Source organism: Bubalus bubalis, chromosome 8 (genome assembly GCF_019923935.1).
Source record: "Bubalus bubalis isolate 160015118507 breed Murrah chromosome 8, NDDB_SH_1, whole genome shotgun sequence".
Taxonomy (NCBI): domain Eukaryota; kingdom Metazoa; phylum Chordata; class Mammalia; order Artiodactyla; family Bovidae; genus Bubalus; species Bubalus bubalis.
The window spans coordinates 100595936-100623123 of NC_059164.1; the positions used below are offsets into that span (position 1 = coordinate 100595936).

At 41.3% G+C, this 27188-nt stretch overlaps 1 protein-coding gene across 18 annotated transcripts in view; it reads right to left on the reverse strand.

Moving 5' to 3' along the window:
- The window catches only part of DGKI (diacylglycerol kinase iota), a 502019-nt gene that overhangs the window by 59335 nt on the left and 415496 nt on the right, over nucleotides 1-27188 (reverse strand). For all 18 annotated transcript variants that reach the window (XM_044946917.2, XM_044946916.2, XM_044946915.2 and 15 more), the window contains 3 exons: nucleotides 26258-26298; nucleotides 24963-25090; nucleotides 21985-22107 (listed from right to left, as the gene is read on the reverse strand). In XM_044946917.2, the coding sequence (XP_044802852.2) occupies nucleotides 21985-22107; nucleotides 24963-25090; nucleotides 26258-26298 (292 nt within the window). The remainder of the gene's footprint in view (nucleotides 1-21984; nucleotides 22108-24962; nucleotides 25091-26257; nucleotides 26299-27188) is intronic.

Sequence of the window (27188 nt, forward strand, 5' to 3'; positions counted from 1 at the left end):
GTCACTAAATTATTCCACTGAGACAGGCACATCATCCATTATCGCTGGAAATGGGCATAAAAAGTTTTATGGAACTTAGCTCAGGAGAGAAGAAATACCATGAAATCAGCAGTATACACAGTTATTTTTAAAACAGAGAGGTTGAGTCCCGGGAAGAGATAACCTTCCTTAACCTGACAATGCAGGAAGGCAAGAAAGCTCCCTGCTTTTCCTCCAGTTGCACCTGAACGACTTGAAGTGTTGTCCCAGCCTGCTCATTTCTCCTCCACATACATTTTATCCTGGAAAAAGTATCTACTCTCTTAATGCTGACTGTAGCTTTGCTGCTGCTGCTAAGTCGCTTCAGTCGTGTTCGACTCTGTGCGACCCCACAGACGGCAGCCCACCAGGCTGCCCCATCCCTGGGATTCTCCAGGCAAGAACACTGGAGTGGGTTGCCATTTCGTTCTCCAATGCATGAAAGTGAAAAGTGAAAGTGAAGTCGCTCAGTCGTGTCCGACTCTTCGCGACCCCGTGGACTGCAGCCCACCAGGCTCCTCCATCCATGGAATTCTAGTGCTCAAATAGCTCCAGGATTTAGAGTTTGCCTCCTCACTTTTTTCCTCACCACTGGTTTCTTTTATGATGGGCTTCCCTGGTGGCTCAGGGGCAGAGAATCCACCTGCCGATGCAGGAGATGCAGGTTAGATTCCTGGGTTGGGAAGATCCTCTGGAGAAGGAAATGGCAGCCCACTCTAGTATTCTTGCCTGAGAAATCCCATGGACAGAGGAGCCTGGTGGGCTACGGTCAACAGGGTCACAAAAGAGTCAGATACGACTTAGTGACTGAACAACAACAGGATCTTTATACTTGATTTTGTCCTGTTTTGTTTGTTTTGGTATTATTTCACATGTTTATTTACATTCCATTCAAATCCAGCAGAGACAGTGAAAACAGAAATTCAAGTCCAGCATTTAAAAATCTTTCACCTATTTTATTAACCCTGAATAATGATTATTCAGATCTGAATCTTTCCATTTATAATGATTTGAACCTGAATATCTGTTACTTGAGACCCTCTTAACCACCAGGCCCTAAATGTGATGTAGATTGACAAAGAAACAAGACATCAATTTCAAGGAACACATAACTTAGTGTAGGAGGAAAATATCTAACCAAATGATTATAACGAAAAACTGCAATCATCAAAACATGTATGAGTAAAGAGCACAAAAGAGAGGAAGACCAATGTTCTTTCAATGCTTTTTCAAAAAAAGTAAAAGAAGGCTTCAAAACTCAAGAACTGTCTGAGCTGGGCTTTTTTTTATTTTTAGTTGGCATATAATTGCTTTTAAAATTGTGTGTTGGTTTCTGCTGTACAATGAAATAATCAGCTTAAATATACATATATCCCTTGCCTCTTGAGCCTCTCTTCCACCCCTCATCCCACCCCTACAGTTCAACACAGAGCACAGAGCTGAGCTCCTTGTGCAATACAGCAGATTCCTGCTGGCTATCTAGTTCACATATGGTAATGTATATGTATTGCCAGCAAATTTGGAAAACTCAGCAGTGGCCACAGGACTGGAAAAGGTTAGTATTCATTCCAATCCCAAAGAAAGGCAATGCCAAAGAATGCTCAAACTACCGCACAATTGCATTCATCTCACACGCTAGTAAAGTAGTACTCAAAATTCTCCAAGCCAGGCTTCAACAATATGTGAACTGTGAACTTCCAGATGTTCAAGCTGGATTTAGAAAAGGCAGAGGAACCAGAGATCAAATTGCCAACATCCGTTGGATCAATGAAAAAGCAAGAGTTCCAGAAAAATATCTATCTCTGCTTTATTGACTATGCTGAAGCTTTTGACTGTGTGGATCACCACAAACTGAAAAATTCTGAAAGAGATGGGAATTCCAGACCACCTTACCTGCCTCCTGAGAAATCTATATGCAGGTCAGGAAGCAACAGTTAGAACTGGACATAGAACAACAGACTGGTTCCAAATAGGAAAAGGAGTACGTCAAGGCTGTATATTGTCACCCTGCTTATTTAACTTATACGCAGAGTACATCATGATAAACACTGGGCTGGATGAAGCACAAGCTGGAATCAAGATTGCCGGGAGAAATATTAATAACCTCAGGTATGCAGATGACACTACCCTTATGGCAGAAAAGTGAAGAAGAACTAAAGAGCCTCTTGATGAAAGTGAAAGAGGAGAGTGAAAATGTTGGCTTAAAGTTCAACATTCAGAAAACGAAGATCATGGCATCTGGTCCCATTACTTCAAGGCAAACAGATGGGGAAACAGTGGAAACAGTGTCAGACTTTATTTTTGGGGGCTCCAAAATCACTGCAGATGGGGACTGCAGCCATGAAATTAAAAGACGCTTATTCTTTGGAAGGAAAGTTATGACCAACCTAGATAGCATATTAAAAAGCAGAGACATTACTTTGCCAAAAACGTCCATCTAGTCAAGGATATGGTGTTTCCAGTGGTCATGTATGGGTAAGAGGGTTGGACTATAAAGAAAGCTGAGCACCAAAGAATTGATGCTTTTGAACTGTGGTGTTGGAGAAGACTCTTGAGAGTCCCTTGGACTGCAAGGAGATCCAACCAGTCCATCCTAAAGGAAATCAGTCCTGGGTGTTCACTGGAAAGACTGGTGCTGAAGCTGAAACTCCAATACTTTGGCAACCTCATGCGAAGAGCTGACTCATTGGAAAAGATCCTGATGCTGGGAAAGATTGAAGGCAGGAGGAGAAGGGGACGACAGAGGATGAGATGGTTGGATGACATCACCAACTCAGTGGACATGAGTTTGAGTGAACTCTGGGAGTTGGTGATGGACAGGGAGGTCTGGTGTGCTATAGTCCTTGGGGTCGCAAAGAGTCGGACATGACTGAGTGACTGAACTGGATGCGTATGTTTCACTGCTCCTCTCTCAACTCTTTCCAGCCTCCCCTGTCCCCACCTCGTGTCCCCAAGTCCTTTCTCTTGGGGGAAAATGCATGCCTTTCTATTGTTGCTCTGCAAATAGGTTCATCGGTACCATTTTTCTAACTTCCAGATATATTCATTACTATATGATTATTTGTTTTTCTTTTTGACTTACTTCAATCTGTATAGCAGACTCCAGGTTCACCCACATCTCCAAAATATACAAACATCTCATGCAGCTCAATATCAAAAGAATAAATAATACAATCAAAAAATGAGCAAAAGACCTAAACAGACATTTCTCCAAAGAAGATATCCAGATGGCCAGGAAACACATGAAAAGATGCTCAATATCACCAGTTATTAGAGAAATTCAAATCAAAATCACAGTGAGGTAGTCACCTCACACTGGTCAGAACGGCCATCATCAAAAAAATTTATAAATGATTTGGGCTTTGAAGGATAAGTAGAAGCCTATTAGGTAAGTAAGAAACAAAGAATTATTTCAGGTGGAGGCTACAGGCATATGAGAAAGGATTAGGATAGAAAATTTCACAACATGTGATCAGATATACAAGCAACTTAGTGTTGCTCGCATGTAGAGGAGTCATAAACATTATGTCTAGAGCCACAAGAGGGAGGGGCGTTTCATACAGAGGCTGAGGGGCTTGTCATTTAGGTTCTAAGCTACACGGAGCAAAGTTCTGATGCAGAGAAGTCACAGCGTCTCATCTGAGCTTTTGATCGTGCAGCTGTGGACAGGGCAGATCACAAAACAGTGAGAATAAAGTCAGAAGACAAGCTACAGACTAGAATCGCAGAACCTCTGCATCTGTGTGCTCTTCAATCCTTTTTGAAATCCATGGAAAATAACAGGGACAATGAGAAACAGAAAAGAAAGCATCATCTCTGGCTAAACTAGAAGACGTCCCTAAACCGGAATTATTAGATATGAAGAGCTACTAAGTCTAGTAAAGTTGGACCACATTCAAGGATACAGAATGTGTCCATCTTAAATGAAGAGACAAGGTTAACCAAAGCCCTTAGCTCTGAGCCATTCAGGAGCAGAAGCAAACCCTAGAGGAGAGTGCTGCTAAGAAAGAGTATGAAGACTAGAGACTCAAAGTTTCTAGAAACCCACCAACCTTCTATCCCTAATTATTCATCCCAAGCAGTAGTTCTAAAAAGAACTCACCCCAAACAAATGTGAGTTATGAACAAAAGGGGATCAGCAGGACATCTACACAAAACTACCCTAAGAAGAGAGCAGAACAGGGATTTCTGACAGATAAAACACAGGCGGAGTCCGCACTAAAAAGACACGGCAAGAAGCAGGTAAAAACTTAATGCTTCGCCATGAGATCAATAGATGGAATAAGGGGAAGAAGGAAGAAACAAGGGAAGGGAACAGAGTCTAAACAGAAACTCAAAGAAGAAACACAACAGTCAAAAAAAAAAAAAAAAAAAAAAAAACTAGAAGACCACAGCAGAGGACGAGTGTAAAGGTTTACCCAGATCTTTGAATTATTAAATCATAGAAAAAACCTGCAGGCTTTCCCTACTGTGTCCCCACTGCACTGGGGAAATAAAAGGATTAAAAGGAGGTGACTCACAATTAAAACTGCATTAAGAAGGAATCCATTCATTTATTCATCCCTTCAAATATCTGCTTTGTGGAAGAGTTTTGCTTTTTAAGCCACTCTGATACACTTTTCTATGAATCTTAATTTGAACATGGGCTAGTGAAAGTTCCCTTTCCAATGTTAACCCCACTTACTTGAATATTCATACTTTTCTTTCCCTTCAAATGAAGGCAAGACTTCTCAAATGAGAGTATACATGGGAACCTGAAAATAAATGCTTTCCTGGCAGCTCAGATGGTAAAGAATCTGCTTGTAATGCGGGAGACCCAGGTTCCATCTCTGGGTTGGAAAGATCCCCTAGAGAAGGGAATGGCTAACCTCCTCCAGTATTCTTGCCTGGATAATCCCATAGACAAAGGAGACTGGTGGGTTACTTTGCTACCATGGGGCTGCAGAGAGTCAGACATGACTGAGTGACTAACACTTTTCAGGAAAATAAGACATTGCTTTCAGATGGGAATTATATAGTTTAACTGGTAAAATATTTTCATACTGAAAATTCCATAGCCATGTTATGGCTATGGATCTCAAAGTAAAAGTCACTTGAATTCTTAACAAAAAACAATAAAGTAAAAAAAAAAAAAAAATCTGAGTTTTAGACTGTCAGCTTCAGGAACGTCTCCAAGGTCTGCTAGGGGATAGGTTTGTTCTCCTCTGGAAAGGGACGTTTTCAAGAAAAAGGAAATATGAAATGATCTACTTAAATACAGTTATAGCATCTCAGAATGAATCATAAGATTAGTGTATGCAGATATCAACAATCCAAGGGGATGAGACATGAAGCACACACTGGCTGCAGCTGCTGTCCTGGACGGTACTGCTTCTAGACCGTGTCGTCATCAAGACACAAGGAACCTCTGAGAATCACAAAGACACTTGTGTAGATTGCCTTCCATCAGCAAGCTTCCCCTCAAGGCCTCTGATTTTTCAGTCGATCAATCACAAGGCTTAAGGACACTGAAAAACGTGCCCAGTTTTCTACCAGCGACGTAGTAATAAGAGAGCACAAGTGTGTCCTGGTTATGAAGGTGAAAGTCTTTGAGAAATATGCCACTGCTTGTGATGTTTTATTGCTTCTAATCAATAAAGCTAGAACTGAGATGATGGGCATCATGACTAGTTCAGCCTTTATGGTGTGTTAATATTCTTTGCCGTACATTTTTGATACATGCATTTTCTTGGCAACTTCTATGAAATCTGAGATGCTCTAAATCTACAAGCTCTTCCAAACATGATATCTTTTGTATTTGAGTAATACTGTTCTGACTCTACTTTTTTAAAAGGCCTCTAAAAATATTCTGTCTTCCTTTTTTTTTTTAATCCCATGGCTTTATCTTGATAGTATCCATGGCTTTCTTTCTTGGCCCTTCCTTGGAACACCTGTATCATTTCCCCACTAGGAAAGGGGTAGATCTATAGACTATCCATTTTGCAGAATCTTTCCTAAAGATAGATCAGATGAATATTGGGGTGCCACCTATATTGGTCTACTACTTTTTAGAGAGGATCACTCACAAATGAACATCAATCTTTCTTTCGCAGGGTACCCAACACATAAGACTTTCTACTTAAGAGTTTCTAAACCATCACCTGGCTTGGAGTTGGCAATGAACCAGGTCACCACACAGAGGTGAGTTTGGAATGAAAATATAGCACAGGTGTAAAAGGCACTTCAAAGAAAGTGAAAGCATTGATTGCTCAATCATGTCCAACTCTTTGCTACCACATGGACTGTAGCCCGCCAGGCTCCTCTGTCCATGGAATTCTCCAGACAGGAATACTGGAATGGGTTACCATTTCCTTCTCCCGGGGATCTTCCTGACCCAAGTCTCCTGCATTGAAGGTGGGCTTTTTACCATCTGAACCACCAGACACAAACACAAACATTCGTATTCTGAAAATACGAATGGGACATTTCTATAAGAATGTGGATAGGGGAGGGGAGCTCTGAGATATTTCCTATCCACTTACAGGCCTGGCTGGATGAGCCGAGGCCCCCTTCATTTTCTGGTTGCCATTATGAAATTAGAATAGAAAACACAGGAAGAAACACAGTGTGGTGGTCCAGGAGCCACGCTGCCTCTAGAATCCTCCTGGCACACTACAAATAAACCGCCCTCAGGTGTGAAGTCTTCATGAACAAGCAAGTCCATGTCTGCACTTTGAAAGCAACTCTCGATGTATGTTTCACCAATTTTCCTTTTCATGCCTAACTTTTCTCTGAACACTCCAGCTTTTGGGATGAGGTCCACAGCAAAAACACTACTTTCTCTAAGCAGAGGGTGGATCATCCATCCTACTTAGGAAGAGAAAGAGAAGCGTCTGGTTTCTTCTAGTTTTATGTCAACTCTATTCTTTCCCTCTCTCCTTTGTCATTCTACGTTCACTCCTTCTGCCCTCTCCTGACCACAGCCCTGAAAGTTCCCTGGACTTGCCCACTTTTCTCACACTTTGGTGAAACCTAGTATCTGTGCATATAGGCTCCCATCATGTGCTGATGCACTTATTCCTACTGAAGAACATGAAGAACATTCAGGCTTGATTTGCAGAGATGTGAATGGACCTAGAGACTGTCACACAGAGAGAAGTCGGAAAGAGGAAAATAAATTGCCAACATCTGTTGGACCATTGAAAAAGCAAGAGAATTCCAGAAAAACATCTACTTCTGCTTTATTGATTACACCAAAGCCTTTTTGACTGTGTAGCTCACAACGAACTGTGGAAAAATCCTTCAAGAGATGGGAATACCAGTTCACCTTATCTACCTCCTGAGAAATCTATAGGCAGATCAAGAAGCAACAGTTAGAACTAAACATGGAACAATGGACTGGTTCCAAATTAGGAAAGTAGTATGTCAAGACTGTATATTGTCACCCTGCTTATTTAACTTATATGCAGAATACGTCATGAGAAACGCTGGGCTGGAGGAAGCACAAGCTGGAGTCAAGATTGCCAGGAGAAATATCAATAACCTCAGATATGCAGATGACACCACCCTTATGGAAGAAAGTGAAGAGGAACTAAAGAGCCTCTTGATGAAAGTGAAAGTGGAGAGTGAAAAAGTTGGCTTAAAGCACAACATTCAGAAAACTAAGATCATGGCATCCGGTCTCATCACTTCATGGCAAATAGATGGGGAAACAGTAGAAACAGTGTCAGACTTTATTTTTGGGGGCTCCAAAATCACTGCAGATGTTGACTGCAGCCGTGAAATTAAAAGACGTTTACTCCTTGGAAGGAAAGTTATGACCAACCTAGGTAGCATATTAAAAAGCAGAGACATTACTTTGCCAAAAAAGGTCTGTCTCATCAAGGCTATGGTTTTTCCTGCGGTCATGTATGGATGTGAGAGTTGGACTATAAAGAAAGCTGAGCGCCAAAGAATTGATGCTTTTGAACTGTGGTGTTGGAGAAGACTCTTGAGAGTCTCTTGGACTGCAAGGAGATCCAACCAGTTCATCCTAAAGGAGATCAGTCCTGGGTGTTCTTTGGAAGGACTGATGTTGAAGCTAAAACTCCAGTATTTTGGCCAACTGATGCAAAGAGCTGACTCATTTGAAAAGACCCTGATGCTGGAAAAGATTGAGGGCAGGAGGAGAAGGGGATGACAGAGGATGAGATGGTTGGATGGCATCACCGACTCAATGGACATGAGTTTGGGTGAACTCCGGGAGTTGGTGATGGACAGGGAAGCCTGGCGTGCTGCGATTCATGGGGTTGCAAAGAGTCAGACACGACTGAGCAACTGAACTGAACTGTATGGATGTGAGAGTTGGACTATACAGAAAGCTGAGTGCTGAAGAAGTGATGCTTTTGAACTGTGGTGTTGGAGAAGACTCTTGAGTGTCTCCTGGACTGCAAGGAGATCCAACCTAAAGGAAAGTCCTTCCTAAAGGAAAAGTCCATCCTAAGGAAATCAGTCCTGAATATTCACTGGAAGGACTGATGCTAAAGCTGAAACTCCAATACTTTGGCCACGTGATGTGAAGAACTGACTCATTTGAAAAGACCCTTTTGCTGGAAAAGATTGAAGGCAGGAGAAGGGGACGACAGAGGATGAGATAGTTGGATGGCATCACTGACTTGATAGACCTAAGTGTGAGCAAGCTCCAGGAGCTGGTGACGGACAGGGAAGCCTGGCATGCTGCAGTCCATGGGGTCGGAATGTGTCGGACACAACTGAGTAACTGAACTGAACTGAACCTATATATGTGGAATCTAGAAAAATGGTACAGATGAACTTATTTGCAAAGTACATCTAGAGACATGGACATACAGAGCAAACACATGGGCATCAAGGAGGGAAGGAGGGGGTGGGATAGATTGGGAGATTGGGATTGCCATACATACACCACTATGTATAAAATAGGTAACTAATGAGAACTGACTGTATAGCACAGGGAACCCTCCTCAGTGCTCTGTGGTAACTTAAATGGGAAGGAAATTCAAGGAAGGGGAGATATATGTGTACTTGTGGCTGATTCACCTTGCTGTACAGCAGAAACTAACACAACATTGTAAAGCAACTGCATTCCAATTTTTAAAAAAGACAACATTCAGGCCTGGGCAAAGTTCCCCAGGCTGGACTCTTGTCTCCTGCCTGGGCCATTATTGCTAGCTGTCTGTTAACAAACTCCTGAGAAATGGCCTGAGTGGAAACTGATTTCCCAGCTAGACATCCCGTCCAGGCTCATTTCAAGGGTCCACACACCACTGCTGCAGAAACACCATCTTTATTTTTCTCTTGTTTTATATTAAAGTCACGAGGCTTCACAAATTGAATTTATTTCCTGCAACTGTGGATGAACGAAGAACACTCAGTTTAAATCAAGCCGGCCTAGGGATGATTTAATATGGTCTCAAAGCATGACTGTAGGTAATCATCTCTGGGCAACAGCATTCTCCCTTGCGCTTCCTTTGAGGATGTGCATTGCCTTAGGATTGCTATGCCCAGCCCATGACATCATCTTGAGGGCTTGAGGGAGCGACAGTGAGATCATGGATATAGGTGACATCTTCACCACCATCACTCCAGCCCCCAAGCATCTCCAACAAGGTAAAATAGAACCAGAAATCCCTTAGCACTGAGAATCTCCATCAATTATACAAGCCTCTCTTTGTTTTCTTTTCCTCCCTGCTAATTATGAAAATTGCTATTAAGACAATGAACAAAGCACATACAGTAAGGCAGCAGGCGAGAATAAGAGTGAGAGAGATGAAAGTTACAGCAGCCTCACAGAGTGGCATTGAAATGGGAGAAAGACAAACACATTCTCTATTCAAGTGGTCACAAACCCATTCAGGGACTGCCAAACAGCCTCAAAGGTAACATTCACCACCAACAGAGGGGAGGGTGCGGAAAGAGGAAGGAGAGAGATGGGCATTTGTGTGGAGGTGGGGAAATAAGTTCCAGGACTCAAATAATAAGGCTGTTTGGTGAGTTCTTCTCCTTTGATGTAAATTTCTTCTAATTCTGTTCATGCTCATAGTTTCCTCCTATTCAAATATATACCCAATGGTCCCCACGTGAGCTGTACTTGAAATATCCTCTGTGTTTTTAAATAAGTTCCTGTGTTTAGTTATATTTGCTGTTTTGAAAACACCCCTGTTTTACCACTTGCTTGTATAATTCGGTTTCTCCTGTGCACCCTCCCTAATCAGTCTGCAGAGTGAGGAAGCCCTTAAACGCTCTTTGAGCTTGAAACTGTACTGCCACCTACTGTTTATCACTAAGAACTGCAACAAAGGGAAGGGAAGGTGGTGGAAATGCAAGGACAAAGGGGGCAAAAGTGGGAAGTGGATACAAGAAAAAACAGGTTAAAAAAAATGATGTAGAAGAATCTAATACTGTCCAAGTTCCTTCAACATGAAAACTGGACTATCATACTTTTTATTATGTAAAATCTGAACACTCCAGGGAAATATTTTAACATTTTGAAGATAATGCAAAAATAACAACAACAAAAAAACTGCATCAGACATTGTACAATCACGCAGAAAAAAAGATGTGATGGCTCATATTACAAGTCAGTCTTTGCAATATAGTTTCCTGCCTAGTTTCTAAAAAGAGATTAAAGGAATAGAAAAGGCATGCTATTCTAAAATCTGATCAAGGGAAATATACCTGTGGAGAGCTGTCTAGAGCATTAGCAAGGAATACGTTTTAGAAAGAGTTGCCGGCTTTAGCCTAATGACTCTGGGAACCCTGGCCAACAACTCCTGTTGAGATGCAATCCAACAGGAGTTTTCTGAATGTGGACTTTTTTTTTTTTAAGCATAAATTGAAACATGAAGCTCTCAATTGTGAGGGCAAATCACCTGAGTGCTACATTCAGTATTAACACAAGCCAATGTGCTCAGTTGCTGCAGTCATGTCCGACTCTTTGAGACCCTAGAGACTGTAGTCCGCCAAAGCTCCTCTGTCCATGGGATTTCCCAGGCAAGAATACTGGAGTGGGTTGCCATGCCCAATTCCAGGAAATCTTCCTGACTCAGGGATTGAACCCACATCTCCTGCAGTGCAGGTGGATGCTTTACCCACTGAGCCACCTGGGAAACCCATTAAAATAAGAAACTTATACAAAAAACTATCTCACATACCACAACATGCAGGAGAGATAATATTTATCTTGTGGGGCCAGGGTGATTGAGCAAGGCTTACCTACAGCTAATTATTTTTATGAAATGCCATAAGGACTTCTGAATCCAGCATCAGAAAATGGAAGAAAAAAATAGGTAGAGTTGGGAGTGGCTCTGCTGCTCCTCCTGAAGATAACTGTCATATACTCTGGAAGTTTTCCTGTCAACATCTCCTCCCATCTCACTCAGTTCTCAGAAGAGGAAATTACGTTCTAGACACTGGCATGAGAAACAAAATCCAAAAAAAAAAAAAACCAAAAAACCCCAAAAAACCTCTCTTCCCCACTCTTCTGTGTCCAAAAACAGGGCAGTTTCTATGTAACATTTACATTGTAAGCAACGCAAAACAGGAAAGGAGCTGTAGGAGAAAATGAGAAATTGATATAGATAAATCATGGTGCGTTCTTCCACTTCTGGCCTAGCCACTGAAAACAAACAAATGCCCATTCCTATACTGCCATAAAAACACTCTAACTCCTCCAGTGCAGAAGGAGACGGGAGTTGTTTTCCCAGTTTTAGAATGGTGCTTAAGTGATTTTGTCCCCAAAGGCTCTTGTCACCTTCTGACTTGCTTTCCTTAGTGCCCTATGGCACTCTGTGTGGTTGGAAGGAAAGAGAAATCCCCTGATTTGATTTTAAAGAAGACTCAATAATTTCCTGAGATGCCCTTCCCACTGATCTCTGCCTCTCAGCAAACTCAAGGAAAGTGCTTTCCTGCACAAATTGCTCTCATACTTCCCAATGCTCTGGCTTTGTCTTGTCTCTTTTAGTTGGAAATCCGAGAATTCTCTTCCACCCATAACATGTTGATAGTTTATGGTTCCCCACAAGCCAGGTTTTTCCCTTCTGTCCAAAGAATATTCACAACCTCTTCAAGAACTAAACCTCACTACCAACATAATTGAGACATATGACATAGGCTTCTCAGGTGGCGCTAGTGGTAAAGAATCCACCTGTGGGTTCAATCCCCAGATAGGGAAGGTCCCCTGGAAGAGGAAATGGCACCACACTCCAGTATTCTTGCCTGGAATTCCTTGGGCAGAGGAGCCTGGTGGGCTGCAGTCCGTAGCGTCACAAATAGTCGGACACGACCGAGTGACAGCGCATATGAGCATGGCATGGGAGACATGCATAGGCTTCTAGGAACAATTCTTTCTCCCGGCTTCACCCTATGCTGTGCTCGTCAATAGCACCTACCACGGCCAGTGTCCACCAGTCACCTTTTACTGCCTAGCTTATAAAATAGCGACAGCTCTCTGAGTCAGGGATTCAGCGCATCTTTATTACTATAGTATGTTAATTTCCTGGATCCAATTGAGGAGCAATTAGAGAAAGAACAGAGCACCATTTCTTATTAATTATTTTGCACACATAAAAGGAGAGAGCATTATTATGTGTTTGGCAAGAGAGGATAATGACTGGAGGTAAGTTAGGAGAAAAAGAAGAAAAAAGGAAGATACATGCCAGCTAAACTGCACTTTCTCCAGCTTGAGTGATTAGCCAGGGAGAGCAAGATTTAGAGTCATCAAAGGTAAGTAGGGATGGGACCCAACTATCTTCGTGAGGCAGACACAAGAGACTGTCTCTATCCTGACAGCACTGATCTCATCTCTGAGATAGATTCCAGCAAAACCTGCCTCCCACTAAGAGGATTAATTTTCTCCCTCTTATCTGATTTTGATGCTTGAAGGATATTTCCACAACCAAAATCGCTGCCCAATAGCCTGTCTTCCTGTTGAGAACCTGGAGCTTTGACAGCAAGCACAATTATCCTTTTTGTTAGAATCAGGCCATCACCTAATGTTCCAAGAAGAAATTGGGTAAAGTAAATAGCTGAAGACACGACAGGCAAGCAACTATTACTCCTATGTTCAGACCAGAACTTCTGAGTTTTGGGAAAAGGTGAAGTTTGGGGTCTATCTTCTTGATAGGGTGGTTCAGAATTCTAGACTACACTAAAAAGACCAATTTTTTAAAGTATTATTAAGTGTTTAGGCTATCCTTACATAATTTTCCAGTTGTACAAGCTTCCTTAAGGACACTTTAGGTAGAGTGATGTGAAACTGTCATGGAATATTCAATTATTTGACAGGCATTTCTGCTGATGAGGGCTTCTCTGGTGGCTCAGACAGTAAAGAATTTGCCTGTAATGCAGGAGGCCTGGGTTCAATCCCTGGGCCAGGAAGATCCCCTGGAGAAGGAAATGGCAACCCACTCCAGTATTCTTGCCTGGAGAATCCCATGGGCAGAGGAACCTGGTGGGCTATAGTACATGGGGTCACAAAGAGTCTGACAGGACTGACAGACTAACACTTTCACTTTTCTGGTGATATAATGATGAAAGTGAAGAGGAACTAAAAAGCCTCAATGAAAGTGAAAGAGGAGAGTGAAAAAGTTGGCTTAAAGCTCAACATTCAGAAAACTAAGATCATGGCATCTGGTCCCATCACTTCATGGGAAATAGATGGGGAAACAGTGGAAACAGTGTCAAACTTTATTTTTTGGGGCTCCCAGATCACTGCAGATGGTGATTGCAGCCTTGAAATTAAAAGACACTTACTCCTTGGAAGAAAAGTTATGACCAACCTAGATAGCATATTCAAAAGCAGAGACATTACTTTGCCAACAGAGGTCCATCTAGTCAAGGCTATGGTTTTTCCAGTGGTCATGTATGGATGTGAGAGTTGGACTGTGAAGAAGGCTGAGCGCCGGAAAATTGATGCTTTTGAACTATGGTGTTGGAGAAGACTCTTGAGAGTCCCTTGGACTGCAAGGAGATCCAACCAGTCCATCCTAAAGAAGATCAGTCCTGGGTGTTCATTGGAAGGACTGATGCTGAGGCTGAAACTCCAGTACTTTGGCCACCTCATGTGAAGAGTTGACTCATTGGAAAAGACTCTGATGCTGGGAGGGATGGAGGCAGGAGGAGAAGGGGACAACAGAGGATGAGATGGCTGGATGGCATCACCAACTCGATGGACATGAGTTTGGGTGAACTCCGGGAGTTGGTGATGGACAGGGAGGCCTGGTGTGCTGTGATTCATGGGGTCGCCTAGAGTCAGACACGACTGAGAGATTGAACTGAATGATGAAAAGCAGATACTTCTCTGATCACGGGCAAAAGATGAAGAAAATAAGCAGAGAGCCCTTTAAAAAGCCTCCTTTTTCCTTAGAGGCTTACATTTTCATTAAATCTTTAAATATTCATCCTTTTGACATAAAAATAGAAAAGTGAAATCTAGAGGGAGAAGCAAATTCTTTTTCCTCTTGTTTCCAGAACACTCTATGCATATATCCATTATAACACTTGTCATAGGGAACTATGATAATTGGTTTGTTGAGTATTTCCTCTAAATATATAATATATTTTCCCATAGAATATAAGTTCTTTAAAGATGATAATTTATCATTTAGTTCTACATCATCAATGCCTAAGTGTGTGTGTGTGTGTATATATATATATATACACACACACACACACACACATATATATACATACACACGTATACACACACACACACACACACACATATAGCTCCTACCTAGAAGGTGCTGAATATGTATTTTCCCAAAAAATAAATGACTAACTGAATGGCTCAACCCATTTTTAGATTCCAATCAATCCAATGGAATCCATTTAAATTCCAATGCCAAAAATCCAAATCATAAATCATACCAGATACCTTATCATTCAACTTTTGATAACACTGTCTCTTGATAGAGACAGAAATGCTTTACTGATCATAAAAATCCACCAGTCCTGCCTCGGTCGCAGACACCTGAGCACACGGATGTCTAGACTGAATGTCTGCCTTTGGGTGGTTCCCTACGCTGTCTCTCAGTGTCTTTTATTTTTACCCGTGTGACCTTCACCTTAGCTCTTCCAGGCTCAGGACTTGGGGACACTAAGAAAAAGTGCATCTCCTTCAGTCAATTTTGGGGGGTTTCACACAAACCAAAAGATAAAAGACCTAGGAAATACTACTTTTATTCATAAACTAAATAATATCTTCTGGTCCCTTTACCTGTTTTCCCTTAACCTATTTAATTCAGTGGTAAGTCTGTCCTTTCTCAAAGATAACTTGAAAAGATCATATAAGAGTTTCCACTGAGTGCCTATTTTTTCTTTAATCTCATAGATCCTAAAGTCAGGAAAAGTCTTCCTTAGGAATCAAACAGATTCTGTCTGCTAAAATTTTAATTACTTCCTTATGAATCTTCTGTCAAAATCTAATCTTGTTGTGAATTGTTGTGGTACAATTAATGATGACAGCAAATGTGTTTCCAGAAACATGTTATTTTACTAGCACTTTTATAGACACTAAAAACATTTTTCAAAGAGAAAAACATTTTCGAACATCTTTAAAGACAAATTCATTAAGGTCGTAGCAGTAACAATGTGAGTCAACTATTTCTCATCAATTTATTATAAACATTGGTTCATAAAAATTGTTTTTTTGTTAACTGTGTTCATAGGATTTCAAGACCCTATATGTGTTGTATAGCCTTCTTTGGAATTGTTGTCTCCTCTAGAGGACCTGTGTAAGCATGGTGTGTGATTGGTTGACTCAGGACTTGGAAATCATAGACAGACATATGTCTGTCTGTCTGTAATAACTTCATCCCTCTCCTGGATTTCAAGACCCTATATGTGTTGTATAGCCTTCTTTGGAATTGTTCTCTCCTATAGAGGACCTGTGTAAGCAGGCAAAACACACACACACACACGGAGTATCTACATATCTACATATATTATTACCCAAAGTTTCAAAAAAAAAGATGGGTAAAGGAAATAACTGAAAACAGGAGAGGGATGAAGTTATTACAGACAGACATACATATGTCTGTCTATCTATGATTTCCAAATCCTGAGTCAACCAATCACAGACCATATACTATGTTCACAATCCATAGTTGGTTGAATCCGAGATGCTGATCTGCAAATCTGTAAATACAGAGAGCTGACTATGGGACTCGAGGATCCATTTGATTTTGGTCCTAAAATCAATTCCCTGCAGATACCAACGGATGACTCTATAAATCTTTCTTTAAAAATTACAATGTATCTACAATGGAATTTTAATATAAATGTAATCAGTTCCAGTAAGAACAGAAATCTAATTCATTCTATGTGTTCATTCTGTTTGCACTCCCTGAAGAGGGATGGAGCTTGATGCATCTTAGAAGTGAAAGCTAAAACTCTGAGATGGAGCCTCGCTCCTCTCCCTGAGGGGAGAAGAGGTTGGCTGGGTCAATTAGAGTTTAGAGGGGAAAGAGTCACCCGAGCAGGAGGAAGAATGAGTTGGGGAAGCACTGGAGTTGCATTTTTGTTTGCCTTTTATATTTTAATCTTCTTAGAGTTTTGTCTGTTTTGAAAGAACCAATTTTTAGAATTTTTATTATTGGTTAATCATTTATTTTGTCTGTTTTGTTCTCCTTGTCACTGATTTCTATCTCTATTATTTTTCTTCCCTCTTGTTTCTTTGTCCTCTACTCTGGGACTCTTTCTCCAGTTTATCAAATTGAATGCTTTATTTGTATGCAATCATTTTTCTCTTGATAAATGATTTCTAGTCATAAATCATGCTGTGAATACCACTTCTACCATTTACTGCAAATTCTGACAAACAGTATTTTCGGTTCCAAGAATTTAAAACTTCCCTTTTCATTTCTTTACAGAGTGGGTTATTTAACACAGTGAACAAGATGTTAAAATTGAACTTTTACTATCTCCAAGTTGACTGGGACTTTAAAGCTAAAAGCAACAGATGACAATTGTGCCTACAATGTTATGCTAATTGTTCAGGTTCCTTCACATACTGCTTTTTCAATGTTTCCAAAGGGAAAGTAAATTGTGCAATATTGAGCAAAGCTGAATCTGTGTGTCTGCCCTGCAATAGACACACACTGCAGAACGTTCACTGTATTTTTAAATAATAAGATATTAGAAATCAGGAATAAATAATGGCATATTTGTATAACACAATATTCTATACCAAATAAAATGATTTAAAATCTACATATATCACATACTGAGCAGAACCCTGTGAGGCCTTCCCAGGACAGGTCTCCCTCCCCCATATCCTCTGCTGTAGCTCCTCTGAAGTAACTAGATAACAGTATCTGAAATATTTCCAGAGATTTTCAGATGCTAAAACCACCACCAAATGGATGAAATTACTTGATGATCATGAGGGTATAGCTCTTAGATTTTCTGGTGCCTAAGAATCAATCGTCCTCAACCAGAGAACTGTGTATGAGCTGATCACATACCTTGTGGACCACCCACCACCCACCTTGCCTTTAAAAATGCTCTGATAAAACTGCTCCGGGAGTTTGGAGTTTGGGGGGCACGAGCTACCCATTCTCCTTGCTTGGACCTGCAATAAACTTATCTCTGCTCCAAACTGATGGTTCAGGTTTTTACGGCCTCACTGTGCATTGGGCATACAAACTTGCATTCGGTAACGTCAATACGAGTAACGTTTAAAAATTCAATGTTGTATAAGTGGCAAGCTCTAAAAGTGTATGCACTGTTCATTACAGGTAATGATGAAAAGATAACACAAAACCAAAAAAACTCCGTAAAACAATATATATTTTTATGATATGGTACTATGTTATGGATAGAAAGACTTAATGCAAGTAATAACATAAAACAATAACATATTTCAGCATTGTTGGCACATTAGTATTTTTCATATAATGTTTGTATCTATTTAGACTGGAGCATATTTAATAAAATAAAAGCCTATCTCTAATATTTGTTTCAGTCTGTTTTTTAAAGGAAAAAATGCTTTAAAATTAATTCTCAACTATATTTACTTGTGGGTAAATTTGCAGCCGTGCATATTTAACGAGCATACATAGCCTTCCTAGATTGTAGAATTTTTCACTTTTACAAATGCTAAAAAAGATAGATACCAAAATAAATCCTTTTGGGGCCCTGGGGCTGTGGGTACCCTGCCTTTGCACTGGCCCTTCAGGAAGACAATGAGGTATGGAGGAAAAGCATAAAGTCAGAAGTCAAGAAGACCTCATTCAAACAGCAATCTCCACATTTGTTATCTTGAGTGACTTAAGATGAATATTTTAAACTCTCTGAGCTTCCAGTTTACTCATCTGTTAAGCAATGTGAAATTTAAAAGGTGTTGAAACAGTTAGGGATAATTTAACAAAGCACACAGGAAGTATCAATACTAGCTATTACTGACCTTATGATACATATGTACATAAAATATATATATTGTTATGGAATAACTATAATTATACCCATTTGTATCAAAGATGATCTCTGAAGTAAATAAAGAGATGTTCGTCCTAAGAAATTAATGAACACATGTACACGTTTTCCAAATTAATAGACAATTTGAGTAAGGTAAAGTACTTCCCTGGTGGCTCAGATGGTAAAGCATCTGCCTGCAATGTGGGAGACCTGGGTTCCATCACTGGGTGGGGAAGATCCCATGGAGAAAGAAATGGCAACCCATTCCAATACTCTTGCTTGGAAAATTCCATGGATGGAAGAACCTGGTAGGCTACAGTCTATGGGGTCGCAAAGAGTTGGACACAACTGAATTACTTCACTCTCTCTCTCTCTTAAAAGTACTTAAATGATTTAAAGCAACCATTTTATTTTGTTCATACGTTCTGTGAGTCAGAGATTCGAACAGAGTCCAGTGAAAACAACTTGTCTCTGTTACACAGTATCTGGAGATTCAGCTGGAAAGACTCGAAGCTACAGGTTCCAAAGCTGTTTTGTTTTCTAATTCACTTGAGAGAAGGAAAAAAAAAATGTAAGAGAGTCAGCTGCTCTAGTGCACTTAAGACCTTAGTGTATGTGCTAAGTTGCTTCATTTGCGTCCAACTTTGCGACCTTATGGACTGTAGCCCTCCAGGCTCCTTTGTTCATGGGATTCTTGAGGCAAGAATACTGGAGTGGGCTGCCATTTCCATCTCTAGCCGATCTTCCCAACCCAGGGATCGAACCACGTCTCATATCTCCTGCATTGGCAGGCAGGTTCTTTACCACTAGTGCCACCTGGGAAGCCCATTTGAGAATTAAGTTGTATAAATATTCAGGAAAACTAGTAGCTGCCAACTGAAGATCAATAAAATAATGAAAAGAAATTCCTAAAAGGATAATAAATCCAAATAAAAAGGAGTTGATTTGAAGAACTTGGCTCTTACATAAAGTGCACATTTACTTGTGATTCTTGGAAAGAATATTTACTGTCTTAGAAATAATCTCACATATCATGATATGTATTGACACACTAACATACTATATACAGAAAAACAGGGTATTGGAAACTAGATTGAGATCATGCTCCACTTTTTGCAAACAGCCTGTATATAAGAATAACCAAAACATACATCTGGTTTCTCTAGGCTTAATTTCTATTCTATGACTAATTAAAACTAATTTTCAAATAAATCTGCCTGAAGCTAGATGGCCACTTTTTTGGCTGTCAGTGGGTGGCTGACTCAGTCTGATTCACAAACCTTAATTCCGTATACAAAAGAAATGAAAAAACAGCCTGAATTGTAAGCAATCAAAATGCTATCAGAAACTAACAACATGGTTTAATTAAAAAGGAAAATCCATAGAAATTCACCTTTTCCTTTCCATTCTTCACACAATAGAATAAGAGGTAGTACAGGGAAGCAATTAAAATGAAGTCACCTTTTGCCCTTGGGGTGTTTGAGTAGAACCTTTACCACCAAAATAATTAGCTTCTGATTTCTCATTTTCCTCCTCTTTGTCATACTGAAATTGCTTCTGGTCTTATAAACAATGCATTGTCCTGCCTCTTCAGTTAACCCTAGGCTTCTGAGCATCTCAATAACCTTATTATTTTATAAAAAAAGGTAAGACTGCATAGTTACAATGCCACTGTCCCCATTCGATTAGGACCTTGAATAGGACTGGAAATTAGCCTGATCTCCTGAATTACAATGAACTTTTATATAATATCTGAGATAGGGTTGTTAGGGGAAACCACTGACCAAAACCACCCACCCTCACCAGGGTAGTATAGTCACTATTTGCCTGAGTAATCTTACAACAGGAGGTCCTGGTAAGGAACATGGAATTAACAAGCCACCACCAACTGAAAGATCAAAGGAGAGAGAAGACACCAGACCATATGTCCTACCAGCCTCCCAGAATCCTTCTCGCTGGAATCCACCTTGGCTGAACGATGCGAAAGCCACTGGGAAGGACTCTGAATCAGAATGATTGGCCAGAGACAACCCCAAAATTAGTCCCATCAACATAAAACCTGAGACTGAGAGCCACGTGGCAGAGCAGTCCTCCTGGGTTCCCTTACCCTGTTGCTCTCTGCCTGGGCACCCCTTCCCAATAGAGTTTCTTGCTTTGTCAACATGTATGAGTCTTTGGACAAATCATTTCCAAGTGTTAGACAAGAACCAACTCTCGGTCGCTGAAAGGAGTTCCCCTCCCTGCAACAGGGTGTCTGGTCTGGAGTCAAATCAGTTCAGTTCAGTTGCTCAGTCATATCCAACTCTTTGCAACCCCATGGACTGCAGCACGTCAGGTCTCCCTGTCCATCACCAACTCCTGGAGTTTACTCAAACTTATGTCCATTGAGTCGGTGATGCCATCCAACCATCTCATCCTCTGTCGTCCCCTTCTCCTCCTGCCTTCAATATTTCCCAGCATCAGGGTCTTTTTGAATGTCAGTTCTTCACGTCAGGTGGCCAAAGTATTGGAGTTTCAGCTTCAGCATCAGTTGTTCCAAGTCTTCTCTAACACCACAGTTCAAAAGAATCAATTCTTTGGTGCTCAGTTTTCTTTATAGTCCAACTCTCATATCCATACATGAATGCTGGAAAAACCATAGCTTTGACTAGACGGACCTTCGCTGGCAAAGTAATGTCTCTGCTTTTTAATATGCTGTTAGGTTGGTTATAACTTTTCTTCCAAGGAGCAAGCATCTTTTAATTTCATGGCTGCAGTGATTTTGGAACCCCAAATAATAAAGTCTGTCACTGTTTCCACTGTTTCCCCATATATTTGCCATGAAGTGATGGGACCAGATGTCATGATCTTAGCATAAATAAATGGGTGCAAATGATTCTGTTTGTGCACAGAAGGTGCACCCTGAACCTGTCCTGTAAAGAGGGGTGACAGGAGGGAGGATTCACAGGGCATGAGGGTACCAACACTGTTGCAAAACCCAATTCCCATCCCTCAGACGAAAACACACCCACTCTTCTGACCTATAAACAAACACTTCATCAATTACCCAGAGACTAAAACACAGCACACGCAGCACTGCAGGCGAGCCACTGAAACCTCCTGGCCACATCACACAGCACAGCCAGAGGCTCAGAACTGGAGATTCATGAAGCTGACTGCTAACAGTCCATCCCAACGTTCACACAAATAAAACACTTTACATCATTTCCAGACTATTCATGTCACACTCAGGCATGTCCTTGCGATATGGCATCTGGTAAACCCTGGGATCACTTCTAGGGAAGCCAACACTGCTGAGGTTCAAAGTACTGACAGGTCCATGTGCAGGGTCTCACTGAGGCTCAGCAGCACGAGAAATGGAAAGTGAGGCTCCATCGGAGCTTGACGTGGGTAAAAGGGTGCATGTGAAGAAAATGTCAAACCACAGGGCGATACAATCATGAGAGAGCTAGGGCACCACTGAGAAGAGAATGCTTCCCTTCGGTGAGTGCCCCACGGAATCCCCTCCCAGCAAGCCCAGCGACACAAGGACAAGAGAGAGAATGCTCTTACTGTAGCACTCGGGAGTGGCTGAAATCTTTCAGATCCGAGTCTTCATAATGCGGGCTTATCATCCCCAGCCCACTGTCGCTCAGCATGCGTTTCCGGAGAGCAGGATTCCACCAGTCCGTCATTCTAGGAGAAAGAAGGACACCAGACACTCAAAGTCAGGCATGGGACTCATCTGCTCTTTCTCAGGGTGAGTTTTGTCTCCAAACGAGAGGAGAGCAATTAATCTTTATGGGGGTATTTATAAGCATTTCATGTTTACTTGGGCTTCCCTAGTGGCATTTAGTGGTAAAGAATCCATCTGCAAGCAGGTGACACAGATTTGATCCCTGGGTTGGGAAAATCCCCTGGAGAAGGAAATGGAAACCCACTCCAGTATATTCTTGCCTGGAGATTCCCAAGGACAGAGGAGCCTTGCGGGCTACAGTCCATGGGGTCACAAAAAATTAGACATGACTGAAGCCACTTGGCACATTTTTAGTTCACTTAATTTTTTCAACAGTCAGGCTCTCTTTGGATGTTGCTGCCCTATTTATAGATGAGAAAACTGAATTTTGAGATTAAGTAATTTTAAATATGACACAGATAAGAAGTAATGGCAGGGGACTTTCCTGGTGGTCCAGTGGTTAAAACTTCACTTTCCAATGCAGGGGTGCAGGTTCAGTTCCTGGTTGGAGAGCTAAGATCCCATATTCCTTGTAGCCCACGAAAACAAAACATTTTAAAAAAACCCACCAGAAGTCATATTGTAACAAATTCAGTGAAGACTTTATAACATATGGCCCACGTGAAAAAAAAGTAATGGTGACTGATATCTTATAGAAACATAGCCATTCTCTTTCATCATATCCCTGTTGCTAGTTTATTTCCAGAGGGGGCAACAAAAAAGAAATAAGAAAGGAACTGATTCAAGTTCTTGTGGATTTGCAGGCTACTTTATCTTTGGAACCAGAGCTAATAGCGAGTGACTGGGAGGACAAAGCCCAGGGAGAGCTTGGCCGAATAGGCTCAGACTTCATCAGACTGAACACTACAAACCAGACCTCGTTGAGGGGAGAACACCTAGACTCCAGCAGAACCACAGCTAACAGGCGTGACATCTCACACGGCCTTGCCCGTGCCCTGCCAGGACTCTCCGGGTTACATCAGGCCGTCCTTTGTGCCAGTCGGCTGTCCCTTCAAGACACAACAGCTCTGGGATTACTAGCTCTGGTTCCTAAACACAGCCATCTATCTGTTCCAGCCACCACTTCTATCTTTTCCTGGCTCCCCAGAGACTCGGTATGTACCCCTGATATCAGCTGGCCTGGTAGACTGGGAGATACCCAGAAATAGCAGCCACGGTCAAATTAGTGAACAGGGTGAACAGGCATGAGGGTTTTACCTCAAGTGCACATGCCTGTTAACACTGTACAGGTATGTGTCCACATTTGCACACGCCATTTGAGTCCATGTGTGTCTGCTTCCTGGGGAAATCCTTATTTTAACTATTTACCTTCTATGTACCAGTAAACCTCTAAAGTAAACCATTCAGCTTCACGAGGGCAAAGGTTTCTGTGTTTTCACTTGCACACTGCTGTTTCTTTACCTGCCACATAGAAAATTCTAAAGAAATATTTCTGAAATTTAAAATAATCTAGAAATATTAATATGTTGGTGGTTCAGTATGGTGGTTAAAACATGCATGGGCTCTAGCCTCAGAAAACCTGGGAATAAATCTAAATTTTTTCCCCTTTACTTTCTGCGCAATAGTGGCCAGGTTACAAAAACTCTCTAAACCTCATTTTGCTTACATGGATTTAAGACAGCAATAGTACCAAATTTGCAGGGTCATTGTGAAATGATGACAATTTCAATAACATAATATTTAATGAGTGTCCACCAAGTGCCACAGACGGCCTTAATTTTACATGTATCAATTCATTTGTTTATTTTAAAATTAACTTATCTCTTTGACTGTTTTGTACCTTAGTTGCAGTGCACAGGCTTAGTTGCTCTGTGGCATGTGGATCTTCGTTCCTTGACCAGGGATTGAACCTATATCCTCTGCATTGCAAAGCAGATTCTTAACCACTGGGCCACCAGGGAAATCCCTCAATTCATTTAACTTTAAAAGCATTTTCTGAGTAGGTATTGTCATTTCCATTTTACTGATGAGGAAATAAGCATAGAGCACATAATAGTAGGGATATAAAATAGGCATTTATCATAGTATGTGGCTTTTAATAAGTTCTTGATATTTCATAATTATTGTTATATGATATATATATATATATCATATCTATATCTATATCTATATCTATATCTATATCTATATATATATATATATCTATATATATATATCAGGCTGCCTGGATACAGGGAAAAAAAGGAGAAGGATTAGGAAGAGGAGGAGGAGAGGAAGAAGAGGAAGGAGGAGGAGGGGAAAAAAGTCAAACCACCTGTGTAATTTTTCAGTGTGATAATCTAGTAATCTAGGCATTCCAGACGTACATGGGCTGTGTGCTGTGGGAAGTGACTTCAATTTTGTCTGACTCTTCGTGACCCCATGGGCTATAGCCCACCAGGTTCCTCTGACCACAGGATTCCTCAGGCAAGAATACTGGAGTGGGTTGCCATGCCCTCCTCCAGGGGGTCTTCCCAACCCAGGGATGGAACTCAGATCTCCTAAGTCTCCGGCATGGGCAGACGGGTTCTTTACCACTGGCGTCTCCAGACGTGCACAAATACTAGTACCTTCTAGTTTGGCAGGAAGTGTTGGTGTGGGGGGTAAAGACGGCTCAGACATGATACAGATCTGAGTGGGAAAGAGTGATTCTACCCAGACATTCACAGACCGACTTACAATGCGACCTCAGGAAACACAAGAAAACCTGTACATCCAAACAGTTTGATTTCATTACCTATCCCAAGCACGAGGCGAAAGCAGACATAGATGTCAGCCTGCAACCAGTCTCACCACAAGGAATAAGCCCACTTACCCCGAGGCTTGCTCCACCACCAGGTCAGGCATTCCCGGGGGTGTCCCCGCCTGCTGTGACAACACCATATCTGGGTCCAGAATAAAAATCTCATCTTGAGAAATCTCCATTACAAAGTGCAAATGTTCCTAAGGAAGGAAAAGAAATCTGTCAGATGACTTATGCTATGCTATGCTAAGTTGCTTCAGTCGTGTCCGACTCTGTGAGACCCCATAGATGGCAGCCCACCAGGCTCCCCCGTCCCTGGGATTCTCCAGGCAAGAATACTGGAGTGGGTTGCCATTTCCTTCTCCAGTGCATGAAAGAGAAAAGTGAAAGTGAAGTCGCTCAGTCGTGTCCGACTCTTCACGACCCCATGGACTGCAGCCTACCAGGCTCCTCTGTCCATGCGATTTTCCAGGCAAGAGTACTGGAGTGGGGTGCCACTGCCTTATAGGATGCTCAAATCCATCATTTAAAGAATAACTAAACAAAGCTATTTGGTCCTGAGGAATACTGAAATTTTATGACATAGCAAATGACCACAGCATATTATATTTTCAGAGGGCTGACCAGTGACCTTCCTCCCTGAAGGAACATGATAGCAAGAGGCTGAGGAAGGGAAGAGTGGAATCCTTGGTTTGGGACTCTTTAACCAGGATCCTGTCAGGTATAAGCAGAGATGGCCTTGCCTCTTTTTCCCAAATACTATCCAAGTATTGACACCCTACATGCAACTTGGTCCAGTATGTGCATACAATGACCTGGACTTATACCGTCAGGATCTGGTCAAAGCTAAGTGGCATGGCTAATAACTGGTTTTATCAATGGGTTCCATTCTATACCTTCTTTTACATGAGAATTTGGACAGTGTGTGTCCAAATTCCACTTGCAATCATTGGGCATAAGCATTTTGTTTTCTCACTACCAAACTCTGGGAAGTGGTGAGTTGAAACTAAGTGGCCTACAGATACATTTGAGGTTGCAAATTTGCCAATCAGAAATGAAGTTAAAAAGGCATAAAATTTGGCAAGGAAGCAGTATAAGAGCAGTGTGAATGAAAACTTGGAGTGCAGGCTGGTGACAACGTCGACAAGCCTACTTATCTTCTGGACTCATTTTCAAGGTCAAACCATATCACCTTGAGGTCACAAATCACAAACATGTGAGGACAAGTAACCAGCTCATGGCTGAGACTATGAGTATCATTCCAGAATTGTATACATTTCAGTGTTTTTGTTGGGGGAAAAATGTGTAAGATTAGTATAGTTACTTGGGAATTTTTCACTTTCACAAATAGGTTCCAGAAATCTTACCTGAGATCTGTCTATTCGATAAAAGCGATCAGCAGAAGTAGCTAGGGGGGAATAAAAAGTATATGGGATTCAGAGAGTCCTGTGTTATGGCACCAAATTTACAAGCTTCATTCCCACCATGACACTCCAGTCTTGCTGGATGACTGGCCACTCCCTAAATCTACTTAGAAAAATTCAGGACTTCATGCCTCTGTGGCTGCTGTTCCACTGCTTAGAAAGCCCTTCCCCAGGACTTCCCTGCCTGAAGGTTCAATGGTTAAGACTCTGAGTTTCCAATGCAGGGGACACAGGTTCAATCCCTGGTTGGGGAACTAGGATTGAACCCGTGGCTCAACCAAAAAAATAAAAAAGGGCCCTCCCCATTACACATGACTATCTAAATCATTTAACTCATAAGCTTGGGATTAAAATTATACACAACTACTAAATGTAAAATATAGACAATAAACAACAACCTACTGTATAATACAGGGAACTATACTCAATATCTTGCAGTAACCTATGATGGAAAAGAATCTGAAAAAGGATATACATATATCTGAGATATATACATACAAATGTGTGTACATGTATATATATGTGTGTGTATATATATCTGAACCACCCGAAACTAACACAAGATTGTGAATCAAATATATTTCAATAAAAACTTAAAAAAAGAATCATGTCCTAAGAACCAACTTGAATGCCACCTCTCCTGTGAACCCTTCCTCAGCCCCTTCCTCCCTGCCCCAGATAGAATCAGTTGCTCCCACCTCCGTGTACATTTGTAATCTGTTTACACTTCTTATAAAACTCTCTTCACTGAGAACTCTCAGACCAAGATATCTGCCTCTTTAAAGACCTGTTTCATTTCTTCTTTTATGTCTCAAGATACGGGCACAGAACCCTCAACAGAGCTGAAACTCGATATGTATTTATCAAGTAAACA